The sequence below is a fragment of the Marmota monax genome, unplaced genomic scaffold, assembly GCF_021218885.2.
Source record: "Marmota monax isolate L192 unplaced genomic scaffold, Marmota_monax_Labrador192_F-V1.1 WCK01_AAM20220418_F8-fsc00014, whole genome shotgun sequence".
In the NCBI taxonomy this organism is placed as follows: domain Eukaryota; kingdom Metazoa; phylum Chordata; class Mammalia; order Rodentia; family Sciuridae; genus Marmota; species Marmota monax.
In genome coordinates this window covers 4232348-4251539 of record NW_026695222.1, presented here as the reverse complement: position 1 = coordinate 4251539, position 19192 = coordinate 4232348, and the positions used below count along the sequence as shown (strand labels likewise).

The following is a 19192-nucleotide window of genomic DNA, read 5'->3' as shown; positions in this document are numbered from 1 at the left end:
CTAAGAGTACAGTTCTAAAGACATAGGCACTTAAGTCTTTTTAGAGAGATGTTGTATTTTTAATCAAGCAAATGTTTTAATTATCAACATGCTTCCTGCCCTCACTCTCCCATAAAACCTGGTCATGAATTTCTCACAGGTTTTCTATAGAAATACAGAGGAGTGGACTGCTCCTTAGAAGCTCTGATTGTAAGGGCTGAGAAGCTCTTGGTTGATATTCCCATGGGTGAATATGCTGATATAATTTTCCTGAGACACAATAGTTTATGCATTATTTCTGGGGTTGTTGGCAGGCCAGATTTCAGGGCAGGTCTGCTTTGACTTATATTTGGAAATCTGCAGGAAGAGGGAGTCTTCAAGGAATGATGAAGATTACTCCTTCTTTCTCTCCTTCCTTCCTCTTCTTCTTCTTAGCCAAAGAGGAAGGCTACTTTGTACTTAAATGGATTTTACTGGCAAATTCAGTTAAATCCCCAAAATAACCTATGCCCATATAGCGAGTAGGTGCTAGTTTGGAAGAAACACCAGACTTGAATTCTCGCCTTTGTTTAGCAGACAGCTAATTATGAAATTAAGCATGTTGTGTGACTCTTTGAACCTCAGTTTCCTCTTCTGGCAAACAAGTGGGCAGGGATTGCTGGTATTGAGCTAAATTCTAAAAAGCTTGAGGGATTAGACTAATGGGAAAAATGAATAAAATAGGCTGGGCAGAGCATTTTCTAAACTGGGGATCCTATGTCCCCTCTAAGGGGGTGAACTTTATGCCCAGATGATTCTACTCTAATGCTGTGTGAAAATGTGGGCACAGGGATGCCAGACCACTCCCCACCCACTATTTTTTTTCCAACAGAAGTTTGAAGCTCCAAAAATTGAGACTTCTAAGTAAAATATCTTGAATTTCCAATTCTCATGTTGGAAATGAATATTTGGTGAGCCAAACATGTCATTTGGACTAAATATGGCTCCAGGGTTGAAAAGCTGCCAACTCTGAGCAACATTTTTTCTATGACTATGACCAATAAGAGCTCTCTAACGTGTGTTCAACCATACTACATACACGCAAAATTCTATTCTTTACTCCTAGATAAAATAACCATCAACATTCAATGCCTGCAGATATAACTCAAGTCAGATACTGAACATGCTTAATTTGCTTATTTAATTCTAGAACTGTTTCCTCTGACATGGAGACTCATAGAGTGATATGAATAGGAAAACAGAGTAAACTACCTCATGTATCATGATACATGCATAGGACTCCACATGAGAGTTGTTTAATTAGACCTTTTCCCAGTAATCTACCTCCCAAGATTGATGGGAAGTGAAGGCATTTATGATACCTTGACCATGGGCATTCAAATACATTAACATGATGAGGAGAAAAACACTGTGGTTCTTTGCATTTTAGCTGGAGGCGTATATTTGAGTTCTTCCTTTCTCATAATTTATTTTTAATTTTATATCTTGGGAAATAAAATAGTAGCTTTTCTTTTCTTTCTTTCTTTTTTTTTCTTTCTTTTTTCTAAAATATAGCTTAAGTCACTTCCAGAATGTCCCTAAATGGCTTCTCTTCAACATCTTGGAGAAGGTTTATGAGAAATAATAAGCAAAAGAAAAATATTAGCTATCTGTAGTCAACAAAGCAGACACATGTAGGCAAGTTTGCTGTTATGGTTTGGATATGTGGTGTCCCCCCCCCCAACACTCCTGTGCTAATGCAGGAGGTAAAATGATTATATTACTAGAATCTAAACCTAACCAGAGACTTAATGCACTTGATCAGTTAATAATTTGAAGCATTACTGTACTGGGTGGTAACTGTAGGCAGGCAGGGACCAGCTAGAGGAGGTGAGTCACTGGGGACATGGGGACATAGCCTTGGGTATTATATCTTATCCCTCTGGCTTTCTCTCTCTCTCTCTCTCTCTCTCTCTCTCTCTCTCTCTCTCTCTCTCTTTCTCCTGGCTATCAGACATGAGCAGTTTTCCTCGGTCATGACCTTCTGCCATGATACTCTGTATCACCAAAGGCTCTGAACAATGGAGTTCGACAACCATGAACTAAGATCTCTGAAACTGTGCGCTCAAATAAATTTTTCCTCCTCTAAGTCATTCTTGTCAGGTGTTTTTATCACAGAGCTGAAAATCTAACTAACCCACTTTCCTTCCAGAGTTTATTATGCTACCCATCAAACTGTTGAGCAGAATACCTTTGGTACAGATGTGGATGCTGTCCATTCTAGAAGTCATGTCCATCTCAACTGGCTTGAGACCTGTGTAATTCACAATCTACTACCAAACACTGCATTTTAATTTTTGTTGTACAAATGAGACAGAAAGACATTTCTAAGTTCCCATGGGAAAATCAGCTCCTTGCAAACTCTCTAAGGTATTTCCAAAAGGCTTATATCCTCATGGCAAAGTCCGTGCTGTGAATAAAGATTTAGTAACTTCCCCAACAGTGTTTCTCCAACTTTGGTAAATCATGGACCAGTCTAATTTCAAAGCAAATTTCCACTAGTCAACATTTAAAACATTTTTTAAAGACAAGCGAAGAATTACAAACAAAAATTTTAATTTCATGGAAAAAGTGTTACATCAGCACTAAGATTGTGTTAAGGACATACTCTTAAAATATAGATCTGTACCCCAAGTTGGAAAAAATTAGCTTTATAAAAACTCACCACATTTTCCTGATTTTTGCTTCTTATTGGCCAGGAACATGAAGACTTTGGGAGAATGTGGTAACCACTATATTAATCCCTCCGGTGGCCTCAAATTGTTAACTCCCTAATGGAGAACTTAATAAAACATGATCACAAAGTATTTAACATCAAGATATCAGAAAATCTTTCAACTAGATAAGATTGTCTTTGCCTTTTAATCTGAAACCTCATAGGAAGATCTGAAATGACAGATTTTGAATTTAATGAAAGAAGGACCTTGTCTGAAAGCCTCTGCACTTGGGTGGAAATAAGGTGGGATTTGGATGTGGATTTTTATGGAACAGACAAGCAAACTCTTTTGAATCTGACTATATAGGCAGCCAGTTCTAGTACCCTCTTTGTGGACACTGAGAGAAAAGAGGCAGCACACTTTACCTTTGGAATGCACATTGTGGGCTCGGACAAGCGAGGGTAGGTGTAGGAGCTGTAGGAGTGTCCCTGGGGATGGGTTTTAAATGCACTTGCTCCGAATGGCATCATGGGTTCCTGCAACCCTGAGCCTGACCTGGACCTCTGCCGCATGGCCGGCTGAGGGCTCCTCTGATTCAGGTACGAGGACTTTGGCCTCCTCTCATAGTCGTCCAGGCTGGGTCCCCAGTCACTTTCGCTGTACACCAGACTCTCCTTGGAGCACCCGCTGGTCCCTGCAGTTCTGGAAGGCGTGAATTGGAATGGGTAATCCAGCGGGGAGCTACTGGAGGCCCGCTGGTAGTCCCACTTGAAGTCACTATAGTCACTTGGTTTGCTCAGTGAGTCCAAGTGTGCGTGATAATCGGCGGGAAATCTGGCAACGTCACTTTTCAAAGGCTTCACCTCGGAATAGTAGGCCTCCCCATGTTTCATCTTCATTACGTGCCCGTTTTGCTTGACCGCGTGGTGGCTGCCTTTAGAGTAGGGGTCCACCTCGTCTCCGTAGAGACTCTTTTCCCTGTACTTCTCCGTGGCGTAGTCTGCAGTGGTGTCGGACTCGCTGGAATACTGTGAGAAGGTGATGAAGCCATTTTCTTCCGAGTGGCCTTGACCGTGGCTGGCGGCTCCTTGGTCCGGGGTGGGTGGGCTTTCTTTCCTCAGGGAGTTGGAGCGAGTCACAGAGATGTGGTCGAAATCCTCCAGCAGGCCGTTGATGGAGCTTTCCTTGCAGGGTTTGTTTCCTCTAACGATTGTCTGGGAACAATAAAGGGAATACTGTTTAGAGAAGACATTTCATGGTTAAAATATTGCTGGAAGAATTCTACCCTCACTCTGTCCACTTTAAACCACAGAAGAAAACAGATGCCAGGAACATTTTAATTTAAAAGAAGAAGAAGAGGAGAAGGAGGAGGATGAGGGAGGAAGAGGAGGAGGAGGATGAAGGAGGAGGAGGAAGGAGGAAGAAAAGGAGGGGGAGAAAGAGAAAGGAAAGAAAAGAAAAATGGTAAAGAAGAAAGCAGATGTCAGGAACAGTTGAGAGAGAGAGAGAGAAAGAGAACAAAAAATTGTTGATTTCACTAGCAAATAAAAACAATCGCAGCTTGCAAATGTATCCTTACTTATTTAAGCAGAGATATTAATTACACATCAAAATTCTACTTAGAAGACCATCTAGGCTATCACTTTCTTATTTACCAGCTTTATCCTTGCCCCCATTTTTGCACCTAAATAAGAAACCTAGCTATCTAATAAACTTATGATATTAAATTTTAGTTTCATAATGATTAGTTATAAAAAGCATGTTTGTCATTGTTTTACATTCATTATTCAAATGACTTGCAAAACTATTAAGCTTGAGTATTAACTAGAAATGGGTGCTCTTTTTTTGCATATTTATGGAAGACATAATTGATGCAATGAGACTTTATTGAACAGAAAGCCACTTTCTGAAACTGTAACTAGGGAACAGCATAGAGGTTATTGTGTAGTTCAATTTGTAATCAAATGTGATATCCTTATTAAATAGGTAACTGTGATGCCTGTCGTGTGTACGCTTCCATACATCATCAATGTTGAATTTTGGATGGCTTGGTAATGATGCAGTTGTACCTGGGTCTTAGTGACAGATTGTTCCCTTTAATAAACCTAAATAACACCAGATTATGAGGAACAGACAGAAACAGCAAATCGCTTACAGAGCCAGTCAACTGTGCCTTGACAATGACAAAGTTTGCAGCAAAATATGATGGGGGTGGATAAAAGAACAAAGAACAGAATGTTGTGACTTCCAGGATCTCAAGAGAAAAATACTTTGAGTGTAGCAAAGAGTTTAAAATCACCTCAATACAATAGGAAACTTCAAACTGGGAGAAAAAGACTAAGTTGGCCTGAAGCTTATGCTTTATAGATCAGAGTTTATCAGATTATTAGTGGTGAAAGAAAAGATTTTGTCTTTCTTCTTCCAAATAATCCTGAACAAACACTTTTACCTATTTCCTTTTCTTTTCTATTTTAGAATATTTTTAGGTTAACAGGGAAGTTACAAAGGAAATGCGGAAATTTTCATTGATCCCTCATCCAGTATTTCCTGTTGTTGCCTTACTCTTAATGAAATGCCACCTTTATCAGGATTTCATTTGCTTTCTCCTGTGCCTCCTCTTTATGATATGAAATTTTAGGTTCATAATGATTGGTTATAAAAAGGATAACTCTGGATGTCATTTATCTGTCATGTCTTCTGAGTCTTCTCTGGTCTGTCACAATTTCTAAGACTTTCCTTGGCAGTTCTAAGGAGTACTAATTGAGGACCAGTATTTTGCAGAATGTCCCTCAGTTGGATTTGTCTGATGGTTTTTTCATGGCTAAACTGGGGTTATGGGTTTTGGGGAAGGCGGCAGCAGAGTTGCATTTCCAGCACATCATATACAGGTTGAAAACCATCAACATGGTTTTCTACTGATGGTGTTAACCCTGGTCACTGGTTTGCCAGGTGTTTGCCAGGTCTCTGCATCGTCATTTATACCTCACGCTTCCCCATTATAAGCAAGACACAGTGCAGGCCAAACTCAAGGAATGGGTAGTGAAACTCTAATACCTTCTTGGGGGAGTAGATATTTGGCATCTTTCTGTACAGGAGATTTGTTTATGGTCCCCTATTTTTTTTTTGTTCAATCATTTATTTGTATCAGTACAGATAGACCCATGGATATTTATTAAATACTTTGGGCTACTAATCCCATATTATTCGCTTTGTTGCTCAAAAGGTTCCAGCTTCCATCATTGGGGGCTCTTTCAGGTTGGCTGCTGTATCCCTATGTAAATCCCTTTTCTGTTTATGTTCTGAGCACTTCCTTACTTTCCATCACGACAAAATGCTCTTGGTTCATCTTTCCCCTGCCTCTGCCTCCAAATCAATCATTTCTTCAAGGAGCTATGGTGCTTTTCTTGGAAAATGATCTTAGAAATGAAGATGGGGATTCTGGGTGTACTCATTAATAGCTGGGTGTCACTGCTTCTAGCCCCTCCCAGTGAAGAGAGCGAGAGGACATGTGCTTGTATACTAACCCATATATAGATACACATTTAGAATTCTATCTAGATATCTATATTAGGCTAAATATAAATTTATATTGATATCTCTGAATCTAATCCAGTACCACCAGGTTTTATTTTATCTTTCCCCCTTACTTATTTGTAACCTGCCTCACTAACAATGAAAATGGGGATCCTACCATCTGCCATTCATTTACTTACTCTATTCTCAGGATAATCGTGCAGCAGTTTTAGTATTATTAACCCACTCTAACAAGGGAAACATCTTTGCTAACTAGAGTTCAGGGTTTATGTCAAGATCATCTTGACTTTAACCTTAAAATTTCCATTCAAACAGTATTTCAAGATGGCTTAGGTGAGTATATGCCTTCTGTGCACTCTTCAGTGTAATAGTGGGTTCATTCAGATTTCTGTGAGATATTAGAAGAGTCACTGTTTTCTGTGTAAAAATCAATCTGTGGCCTCACTGGGGAGTCTGCTGTTTCTGTTCACTTGTCAACATAGAGCTGGTGAAGTGTGTTCAGTTCATCGGTAAATTTATAGCAGTAAATTCAATAAATGGAATTTTCTGTTTGTTAATGTTGAAGAAATATTAATATTACTATGAGCTAAATGCTGTTTAAAAGAAAAGATAAAGACTGCCTATTGAATAAGAATTGTTCTTTTAAAAATGTATTTATTATCATTGTTTTGAATCTTAGCTGTATAACGATTATGAGCTTTGTGATATTAGGCAAGTTAGCTAAACTTTTTTCCCCACATTTTTTATTGGAGCATTATAGTTGCATATATTGGTGGGATTTATTGTTATATATATATATATATATATATATATATATATATATATATATATATACACACTATTTAACAATATAATTTGGCTAATAACACTCCCTAGCATTTCTCCCCTCCCTCTTCATCTCCCACCACTTGGTCCCTTTACTGATTTCCCTTTGACTTTTAGATCCACCCCCAACTTTCTTTTCCTTTATCCTCTCTAGCTTCCACACATGAGAAAAATTTGCCATGATGATCTCTAGTTCCATCCATTTTCCCACAAATGCCATCATTTTATTTTTCATTATGGCTGAATAAAACTCCATTGTGTATATATACCACATTTTTATTTATCCATTCATCCATTGATGAACACCTAGGCTGGTTTCATAGTTTGGCTATTGTGAATTATACTGCTGTAAACATGGATTTGCATGTATCACTGTAGTAAAATATCTTTAATTCTTCATGATAAATATGGAGAAGTAGCATTGCTGGGCGATTTCTATGGTGTTTGCACTAATTCACAGAATTAAAATGATCATACATACCAAAAGCAATATACAGATTCAATGCATTGGTATTTTGACACCATCAAAATACCAATGACATTCTTTACAGAACTTGAAAAAACAATCCTAAAATTCATTTGGAGGAATAAAATACCCAGAATAGCTAAACCGATTTTAAGCCAAAAAAAAAAAAAATCAATGCTGGAGGTGTCATAATACTTGACTTCAAATTATACTACAGAGTTATAGTAACAAAAACTCTATGGTAATGGCATAAAAGCAGACACATAGACCAAATATACACAACAGAAGATCCATAGACAAACCCATATAGATAGATAGTTATCTGATCCTTGACAAAGGTGTCAAAAACACACATTGGAAAAAAAGACAGCCTTTTAAATAAAATGGTGCTGGGAAAACTGGCTATCCATATGTAAAATAATGAAACTAGACCCTTATCTCTCATCCTGCACAAAAATCAACTCAAAATGGATCAAAGACTTTGGAATTAGATTAGAAAATATGGAACTTCTAGAAACTAAGGTCAATCCTCCAACTTTTGGCACAGTCAATGACTTTCTCAATAGGACCCCTAAAGCTCAGGAAATAATACCAAGAGTTAATAAATGGGACAGCATCAAATTAGAAAGCTTCTATATAGCAAAGGAAACAATAAAGAATGTGAAAAGAGAACACCCAGGAGAAAATCTTTGCTAGCTACTTTTCTGACAGAGGATTAATATATAGAATATATAAAGAGCTCAAAAAACTTTACACCCCAAAACCAAATAACCCAATTAATTAATGGGCAAATGGACTAAAACCAGACACTTCTCAAAAGAAGAAATAAAAAATGAACAGCAATACATGAAATATGTTCAACATCATTAGCAATTAGGGAAATTAAAATCAAAACTACATGGATATTTCATCTCACACCAGTCAGAATGACAGTCATTAAGAATACATATAATTGCTGGGTGCAGTGGCACGTAGCTGTAATCCTAGTCCTTCAGAAGGCTGAGGCAGGAGAATCATAAGTTCAAAGCTAGCCTTAGTAAAAGCAAGGTGCTAAGCAACACAGTGAGACCCTAACTCTAAATAAAATACAAACTAGGGCTGGGGGTGTGGCTCAGTGGTTGAGTGCCCCTGAGTTCAAACCCCAGTACCCCGCAGGCCCCCCCCCCAAAAGAACACAAATAATAAATATTGGAGAGAATATAGATAAAAAGCAACATTTTAATCTAACCTTTTAAAACACAGTAATTAAAACTTATTTATTTATTGTGGTGCAGGGATTGAACATACTAGGCAATTGTTCTACCACTGAGTTATCCCCCTAACCCTCAAACCATAGTTTCTTAATCCTTAAAATGGCAAGAACAAATCCTTATCTCATAGTGTTAACATGATAATCTAATTAGATAATATGTCCTGGCATATAGAAAGTACCAATAAATAGCAGTTAGTTATTTAAATATATTTTTCAGTAATAGATGCTTAAATTAAGTTGATGATTTTGGGAAAATGGAAGCTACAAATAGTAAAAAGAAATCTCAGATTTATAAATTATAAATCCAAGTAGAAGACTTTAAAAATGACTATTTGTAATTTTAGACACCAAAAAACATAAGATTTGATTGGGTTATTGGTGCTTAGCTTTTTTAGTTCTTTATATACCCTAGAGATTGGTGTTCTATCTGATGTGTGAGAGGTAAAAATTTGTTCCCAAGTATAGGCTCTCTATTCATCTCACAGATTGCTTCTTTTGCTGCAAAGAAACTTTTTAGTTTGATTCCATCCCATTTATTGCTTATTGGTTTTAATTTTTGCATTATAGGAGTCTTATTAAGGAAGTTGGGCCCTAATCCCACATGATGGAGATTAGGGCCTACTTTTTCTTCTATTAGACGCAGAGTCTCTGGTTTAATTCCTAGGTCCTTGATCCACTTTGAGTTGAGTTTTCTGCATGGCGGAGATAGGGGTTTAATTTAATTTTGTTGCACATGGATTTCCAGTTTTCCCAGCACCATTTGTTTAAGAGGCTCTCTTTTCTCTAATGCATGTTTTTGGCGCCTTTGTCTAATATAAGATAATTGTAATTTTGTGGGTTAGTCCCTGTGTCCTCTAGTCTATACCATTGGTCTATCAGTTTGTTTTGGTGCCAATACCATGCTGTTTTTGTTACTATTGCTCTGTAGTATAGTTTAAGGTCTTATTCTCAGAAGAGGATATGCAATCAATAAACAAAAATATGAAAAAATGTTCATTATCTGTAGCAATTAGAGAAATGCAAATCAAAACTACTCTAAGATATCATCTCACTCCAGTCAGAATGGCAGCTATTATGAAGACAAACAACAATAAGTGTTGGCGAGAATGTGGGGGGAAAGGTACACTCATACATTGCTGGTGGGATTGCAAATTGATGCAACAAATATGGAAAGCAGTATGGAGATTCCTTGGAAATCTGGGAATGGAACCACCATTTGACCCAGCTATCCCTCTCCACGTTCTATACCCAAAGGATTTTAAAACAGCATACTACAGGGACACAGCCATATCAATGTTTATAGCAGCACGATTCACAATAGCTAAACTGTGGAACCAACCTAGATGCCCTTCAGTAGAGGAATGGATAAAAAAAAAATGTGGCATATATACACAATGGAATTTTACTCAGCAATAAAAGAGAATAAAATCATGGCATTTGCGGGTAAATGGATGGAGCTGGAGAAGATAATGCTAAGTGAAGTTAGCCAATCCCCAAAAAACAAATGCCAAATGTTTTCTCTGATATAAGGAGGCTGACTCATAGTGGGGTAGGGAGGGGAAGCATGGGAGGAATAGAGGAACTCTAGATAGGGCAGAAGGGTGGGAGGGGAGGGGAAGGAGGGTAGAAGGGTGGGAGGGGAGGGGAGGGAGCAGGGTTAGCAAGGATGGTGGAATATGATGGGCCTCATTATCTAAAATACATGTATGAAGACATGAATTAGTGTGAACATACTTTGCATACAACCAGAGATATGAAAAATTGTGATCTATATGTGTAATAAGAAATGTAATACATTTCACTATCATGTATTTAAAAAATAAAATCAATTAAAAAATTAAAAAAACAGAAGATTTTATCTCAAATTAATTACAATTGCTATTAAAATAAATACTCCTCATTAGAACTAAAAAAAAACCCTGAATACTTTCAAAGCATTAAGAACTCTATTAATATTTCTTAAAAACATAATGTATCATCAGAAATTTAATAAAATTAAGACTTTCAAGATTTAAATTGAAAGATAGGCATGGAAAAGAAAGAGTATTGGAAGTACACCTAAATATTGACAGGGGTCACCTGGGGAGATTAAGAGTGATTCATATTTTAGACTAGTGTTTTTAAAATTTAATGTGCACACAAATCACCCAAGGGTACTGTTAAAGGGAGGTTCTGATTCCCGAGGCCTGAGGAGAGGCCCAACATGCTAAGAATCTCTCAGGTGCTGCACCTGCTGGTCTGTGGCTCAGACTGTGGATATAATGGAATTAGTACATTTTTTTTTCAGATTTTCTGCCGTCAGGGTTACTTTTATAGTAAAAATATTATGGAAATATGCCTTTCAGTATAACAGGAGCCAGCACTACACACACACACATACACACACACACACGTATTAAATATATATTTAATAATATATACAATATAGTAGTAAATGTGTTATAGATATGATGTTTTATATATACACATATAAAGTTTAGTATACATATACATATTGTGTTAAAATTACTTGATGCTATTGTCGGTATTGGGAGCTACACTCACTGTTCAATATTTTCCTGTTTCCTATGGAGGTAAAATACTTTAATGATTAACCAAGATCTATGAACCTTCATAGATTTCACCACTAAGCACCTTTGCTTCTTTAGCATCATGAGCTTACTTGGAAGCTATAATGCTTAGATTACTTGATGAGTAAAATTGGCATATTAGAAAAGTAAAGTTGGTTGCAGACACTAGAAGAAGAAATTTGAATATATATGTAAGAAAAATAAAATAAAAACAAACAAAACCCAAGAAAAGTAAAACATGCTCTAATTAAGCCACTCCATTTCTTGGATCTCATTTTTAGCATTTGAAAATGTTAGTGGATTGTGTAAATGTATTTCTTTTCAAGGAAGCACATGCTTTTTCCTGTTTCAGTGAAAACCATTAACTCATTCCTAATGAACAGAGACTGACAAAATCTAAATATTTAGTAAAACAAATTGTTGAGAAGCCTAAAAACATAAAATGAAAAAAAAATATCCTGACCTTATTTGATCAGGAAAGCCAGTTAAACCATAACAGAAGCAATATTTGTTTTGCTGACTCTTGTTTCACTTATGGAATCAAAACTGGTAAAGCAATAATGAGGAAATGCAAACATATACAATTTTCCAACACTGTTTAACTAGGCTTTGGACTGGGAAAACTGCTGCCTAATACTGTCAGTACCTGATGTTTATGAAAGCAAGATTGTGCAGTTTTAGGGAAATCAATAATACAATCATGGCAAAAATATCTGTGAATTTTATGCCGTGGAACCTACAGGCATTAAAATCAATGCAACCCAATCTATTTGAAGTCGTGGTTCTCATTGTCTTTCCATTGTACTCTGGACCAGCTCTGCATCTGTTCTGGCTCCTGGTGACAGCAGCCATATTTCACAGTGCTCCTTCCACAGGCTGGCGGCTGGTGATAAGCTATAATGGATCTGTCCAAGAGAACAGCTGTCTCCCCTTGTTCCTAGAGAAGAGATGAAAAAGTGCCTCTCCTCTCATAGACTGTATTGACCTTGACTATAATGAAGTGTGTAATTAACAGCTTTGCCCTAATAAGACCTCACATTTCTTTTTCAAAAACAATTTCTTCTCTGTACCTGAAGAATGAGTTTCATTTTGTCTTTCTGGGTAAATACTTCTCGGGAGGCCAATAAGCCAAATATTCCTATGACTCAAGAATAAACCAACACTCTCCTAGCAAATATCTACTTTGAAACTGTCTACCTAAGTCCTTACTCTGTAGGGAACCAGTTCCATTGTTTTTTATTCAAGCATATGGCTGGAAACAGCTGGGTGTATGATCACAACAAAAACAGGCATATCTGAGATACATGGATCCTTATGGGAAAAATGCTGAATCTTGTTTGTGTTTTATAATATTACAATACCTCATGTCTATTTTCTTTCATATACATATAATCCATGTGATTAAGAGGATTACATCATTCATTAAAAGACTCTTCATGTAAACAGGGATGAGAGGTGGGAGGGAAAGGGAGAGAGAAGGGAAATTGCATGGAAATGGAAGGAGACCCTCATGGTTATACAAAATTACATACAAGAGGAAGTGAGGGGAAAGGGAAAAAAAAAACAAGTTGGAGAAATGAATTACAGTAGATGGGGTAGAGAGAGAACAGGGGAGGGGAGGGGAAGGGAGGGGGATAGTAGAGGATAGGAAAGGCAGCAGAATACAACAGACACTAATATGGCAATCTGTAAATCAGTGGATGTGTAACCGATGTGATTCTGCAATCTGTATACGGGGTAAAAATAGGAGTTCATAACCCACTTGAATCAAAGTGTGAAATATGATATGTCAAGAACTATGTAATGGTTTGAACAAGCAACAATAAAAATTAAGAAAAAAAGACTCTTCATGGTTAGAAACCTTCGCCAGTACCTGCAGTCTGAGATATTTTGCCCAAATTGTCTTATTCTTCAGGGATATGTGATACTCTACTATTCACCCAATTTTTCCTGCCCCTAATGTTGATCAAAAAATCATATAACTATATATAAATATAAATATATATATGAGATATGGTTAGTAAATATATGTGTGTGTGTGTGCTCCACTTCATTATACAAGGTATTGCTGTGAAGCTCTTCCCCGTCCCCCAGAGACCACATTCATGTAGGTCCATAGGACCAATTCTCACCCATAGAATATGAGCAGGATGTGACAGGTTTCCTTTCCAGGTAAAAGTTACAAAACAAACAACCCCCCTTTCCTCTCTATCTTCCTGTCTGCCAGATGGATGGAGAAAGTCTAGCAAGATACTCTTAGTTGCTAAGGGATGACAGAGCCATGAAATAGCTTTTGTGTTCCATGGTCTAGTTGCTAGGCCATGACAGAGCATGGATGAACCATGTGCAAAGCCCATCTCTTGTCAGGAAAGCTACATTTGATATGGAATGAGAGATTAACTCTTACAGGTTGAGTATCCCTCATTACAAAGTGTTCAGGATGAGAAGTGTTTCAGATTTCAGAGTTTCTCAGATTTTGAAATATTTGCCTAGACTGCTGGTTGAACAGCTCTAATCCAAAAATCTGAAAACCAAATGCTCTGAAATCTGAAACTGTCTGAATATCAGAGTTCAAAAAGTTTAGGATTCCAGATCATTTTGAATTTGTAGACTAACAATGCTTAATCTGTATTTTGTTCAGCTTAAGGGTCAGTGCTATTGTCTGGATTTCAAATGTCCCTCGAAAGCTCATGTTGAAGGTTGGTTCTCAGCGGATGATGCTCTTGAGAGATAATGGGAACTTTAGGAGGTCAGGGGCCAGGTGGGAAGACACCAGGCCACTGGAGGTTTAGTCTTAAAGGGGATTTTGGAACCCCATTCCCTTCCTCTTTTTGTTTCTTATCTGCTATGAGGTAAATAGCTTTGCTTTACCATGTGCTTGCTACCATGGTGTTCTGCTTCACCAAAAGCCCCCAAAAGACAATGGACCCAAGCAACCATGAGCTGAAACCTCTGAAACTGTGAGCCAAAGTAAGCCTTTCCTCCTTTTAAGTTGATTTTTCTCAGGTATTTGGTCACAGCGCTAGAAGGATGACTAACCCAGTATGTGATAGCACTTGGAGTTGTCTTAACTAATAGATCATGAGTATAATCACTATAGTGATTCCAGAAATAAAAAGCAGTCCTGGAATAAGAAGTGAACAGGAAGCAAAGACAGACTTTATCTTATTCCTATCAGATAGGCTAGGACATCCACACCAGCTCCAGGGATGACAAGGGGAGGAATTTGAATTATGATCCAGACAGTCACTGATGATATCCTGATAGAAGAAATGGCATTGAACCTCAAAACCTGAGACAAAGACAGAACTTGGAATAGAGCTGTTATTGCAGCTTTATTTTCAGTTGTGAGTATAACCATGTACAAACGAATATTTTATTTTTCACTATTTTAGGATGAGATATAAATATACACACTTTAGTAAAGAAGGATTCAGTAGAGTGTACCCCCCTGGGGGCCAATCCTATAGTTTATGATCAATCTCTGTGATAGATTCCTTGAAAAATATGGACACAAGTGTTCCCTTCCCTTTGCAATGTGACTGTGTAGTTCTCTGCCATAGGGGGTGGTGGGGCTTGTGTCTCCTACCTTTGAGTCTGGACGGTCATGTGGCTTGCTATGCAAATGAAGGTAGCAGAAGTAACATTCTACTGATACTGAGTCTAGGTATTAAGAAAACTTGCAGCAGCAGAATTCTCTCCCCTTCTCTTCCCAGGTGAACAAGCTTGGGCTAGCCAGTTGAAGTGTCGGAGGTGAGCTATACTGAGGCCATACTAGACCAGTCATTCATTCAAATGCTCTTTTCCTCCATGCTGACTAGAGCAGGGTGCTGCAGAAGCAAGGAAGTATAAAAGCTAGTGTCTGGTCCCATTTAGACTAGGGCAGATTAAACCATATTGCCAGAAGAGCAAGCCTCATGTACCTGTGGAAAGGGAAAGTACTTCTTACCATGATGGACAGTGGGGTCTCTTGATTTGTGAGAACTCAAGAGAACTTGTGCTATTCTATGTCTAACTGTTTTAGTCCATGAAGAATGAGTCAGCATAGAGGACAACTGAGGGCATGGCCTGAGCTTCTTTCTCTGTGAGTTGTTCTCTCTTTCTCTTTCTCTCTCTCATTTTATGGCTCAAGTTATTTGAAATTTGTACAGACTCATGGTTACTATTTTGGTTCTATTTATATAGACTATACATAATAGGTCAAAAATGAACATTTTGGTAACTGTGCAAACTTTCCAACAGTAACTTAGAAATTCTTTTTTTAATTTATTTTTTATTGGTTGTTCAAAACATTACAAAGCTCTTGACATATCATATTTCATACATTAGATTCAAGTGGGTTATGAACTCCCATTTTTACCCCAAATACAGATTGCAGAATCACATCACTTACACATCCACATTTTTACATAATGCCATATTAGTGACTGTTGTATTCTGCTACCTTTCCTATCCTCAACTATCCCCCCTCCCCTCCCCTCCCATCTTCTCTCTCTACCCCATCTACTGTAATTCATTTCTCAGTTGAGCCGTTTGGTGTCAGTCTGTTTCATCAAATTTAGGTTACTCATAAGGAAGGCATCTGTTCCTTTCTCCTCCTCCTCCTCTTCAATTTTTTTTTTTGGCAAATCCTAAGTGTATTTTATTTTCAGTTTTCAAAATACATTGTTATTAATCATAGTCAGCATGTGGTACAATAGACTTCTCAAAATTATTCTTCCTACCTCATTGAAATTTTTTTATGCTTTGACCAACATCTCCTCAACCCCTCACTGATCCACAATCCTTGGTAACCACCATTTTACTTTCTGGCTTCTATGAGTCTTTTTTAGGTTTCACGTATAGGTGAGATCATGTGCCTATCTTATTTCACTTAACATGATGTTTTTGGGCTCTTTGATATTGCCGTGAATGACAGGATTTCCTTCATTTGTTAAGGTTGAAGAGTAAGCATATATCACATTTTCTTTATCCATTCATTGGCTGATAGACACTGATGTTGACTCTGATTTTTGGTTATTGTGAATGCTGTTGTGATGGGCATGGGAGTACAGGTGTCTCTTGGACACATTGATTTCATTTCCTTTGGTTCAATTGCTGGGTCATATGGTAATTCTATTTTTAATTTTTTTGAGGATCTATCTCTTCTTATTCAGAGACATTGATACTTTCATCTTTTAATTATTTAAACTCTGAGAAGTCTTACTATATCGAGAACTTTGAAATGTGGTTACAAGGAAATGTAAAATACGTGGTTTGCATTTGTGGTCTGCATTTTACTTCTATTGGACAACATTGATTTAGATTGGAGATTGAAAGCTATGGTCCATGGACCAAATCTGGTATTGCTTATTTTTGTAAATAATATTTTATTGGAACCCAGTCATGCCCACTTGTTTTCATACAGTGAATGGCTGCTAATGAACCACAGTGGCAGAATTGAGTAATTGCGACAGAGACCATATGGTCCACAAAGCATAATCTATTTCCTGTTGAGCCCTTTAATAAAAAAATTTGCTAAACTCTGATCCAGAGTATCACAGGCTATATAGTATTTGATTCATGGGCTGCCCCCAAAAGAAATTCACATAAGCTGGATATGCTTTCTCAGTGTGATGGGAACACATGGTACCAAAGAACCATTTGGTTCATCATTTATTTATTTATTTATTTATTTTTTATGTTTTGAGAGAGAGAGAGAGAGAGAGAGAGAGAGAGAGAATATTCCAATATTTATTTATTTATTTTTTTTAGTTTTCAGTGGACACAACATCTTTGTTTGTATGTGGTGCTGAGGATCGAACCCAGGCCACACGCATGCCAGGGAGCGTGCCACCGCCTGAACCACATCTCCAGCCCCCATTTGGTTCATTTATAATCTGTGGTTCTGCAGCAGAGGAGGGTACAAATCACAGGTCTGCCTCTCCTGAAGCAATTCAGTTTTGGGGCCAAGCCAACTGATAAGAATGAGAACCCCAACTCTACTCCCAAAGCATTTTCAAGCAACAGCAGTCAAGAAGCAAGTTTGTTGCATTCTGGCTGGGTTTAGGATAGCTAGGCCTTAGGCCACAGACATGATGAACATAAACAAGAATTTAGCAGGTTTCCTTTCCTCACATAGGATTTGAGCTTTGAAGAATTTATTCTTCTGAGCTCATATGAATAAAATAACTGACACCAATCCTTGAATTGGTTTTAAAGAGCTTCCAGACACTAACAGGAATTAGATACTTACTATGGGCTAGGATGATGAGAAATGTTTTTCTTGCATTTAATCTTCACAACACAACTCTGAGGTATATAACATTATTGCTACTTTGTACAAAGGATGAAATTGAAGCTCAGAGAGGCCAAGTTATTTTCTAATGTCATTCAGCTGACAGGTGGAGGATTCAAATGTAAGGTTCACTCTAGCCTATTAAAATACTGCCTCTCAATATACTATACAATGCACAGCAGGCCTTATGAGCACCCATAGTGGGTAGACATATATATCAGTAAAAGATGGCAAAGATAAACTCTACCCCTCCTGGGATTCAGTGAAAGGAATGTAAGAAGTGTATGCCATGGGAAGGGAGTAGCATATGTTTCCAAAAGCAATACATTTTAAAGAATTTTGAAATTCTGAGTTGGGTTTAAATTTTAAATTCTGTTTAACACTTAGAACTTTCTGGGAATTGGAGAAAAACCAGTTGTCTGAGTTGGAAATAATTAGCCTTTATAGAAATTTTAAAATTTTGTTTGTAACAAAAGAGAAATCTTGTTAGACGGTCTTTGCTCAAGATTTTGGTGCTCAAAACCATTTATTTAACAAAATGGGTGGTCTACACATCATTAAAAAATCCCCAAATCAACTGATAAAATGATGTTTGAATTATTGCTAATATGTAATACTAAAGATCAAAATTATTTGCTTTCTTTTACAGACTCTATAAAGAAACAGAAGGCATATTTAGTTTAATTTAGTCAACAAAATTTTACCATTGAGTGTCCCAAACTTAAATTTCTGTCGTTTTTCACTTCCAACCTGACATTTTAAGCCACCTTTAGAAAAGTGAAAATTATCTCTTGAAGGCATAATAAATGTGAAGAAACTTGTTAATCTGGAAATAAAGCTGCTAGGTAGTTCGATAACATTTTAAAGTACAAAGCTGGTACTGTTATTATGTAGTTCACATTTTGGAAATTGATTTGTCTTAGATGCCAAGAAAAAGGTATGCTCCATGGAAAAAAGAAAGGAGAAAATCTGGGTTCAAAATATTCTAAACATTTCAGAAATGTGAAACTTTTATGCCTATTAAATTCTGAGGTCAACTTTACCAAACATTCCTAGCCGTTAGTCATGTATTTCTCTTTAGTGATCAAGTCAGAATAATAGTTTCCCCCAAGGAAAGGAACCCAAGGGAGCTTTATCAATCTTGACAGTGTTCTCTATCTTGATCAGGGTTGTGGTCACATGAATGCATAACTAGGTAAAAATTCTACAACCTGGACATCCATGATTTGTGTCTTTTATGACTTGCAAATCGTTTCTTTGCTGAAATACATTGGAATGGCATCAAGCCTATAGTTGCTTGATGTTCCCAGCAAATATGCAGAACGCTGAGGGCAGTTCCTAAAATATAGGACTATGGATCCATCCAAGAATGGGTGTTTTCCAGGCATTGTCATAGATGGGTGACAGCAGGTAGGTAGCAAAGAACACTAACAATGAGGATGAACCAGGGATTTTAAGTTGGAAGGCAATTATTAAATGAGGGGGATGATGGGTAAGGATCATGGAGCTTGGTCAACCGTTAAAGATCAAAGGTAGAAAGAAAGGAGTGGTGAGATAGGTGGGCGGCTGAATCCAAGAGGACAAAAATCCTGT

General features: G+C 37.4%; 1 protein-coding gene across 2 annotated transcripts in view; it reads right to left on the bottom strand.

Moving 5' to 3' along the window:
- The window catches only part of Pak5 (p21 (RAC1) activated kinase 5), a 319415-nt gene that overhangs the window by 40492 nt on the left and 259731 nt on the right, over positions 1-19192 (bottom strand). For both annotated transcript variants that reach the window (XM_058575397.1, XM_058575398.1), the window contains one exon: positions 3101-3889. In XM_058575397.1, coding sequence (XP_058431380.1) covers positions 3101-3889 — 789 coding nt within the window. The remainder of the gene's footprint in view (positions 1-3100; positions 3890-19192) is intronic.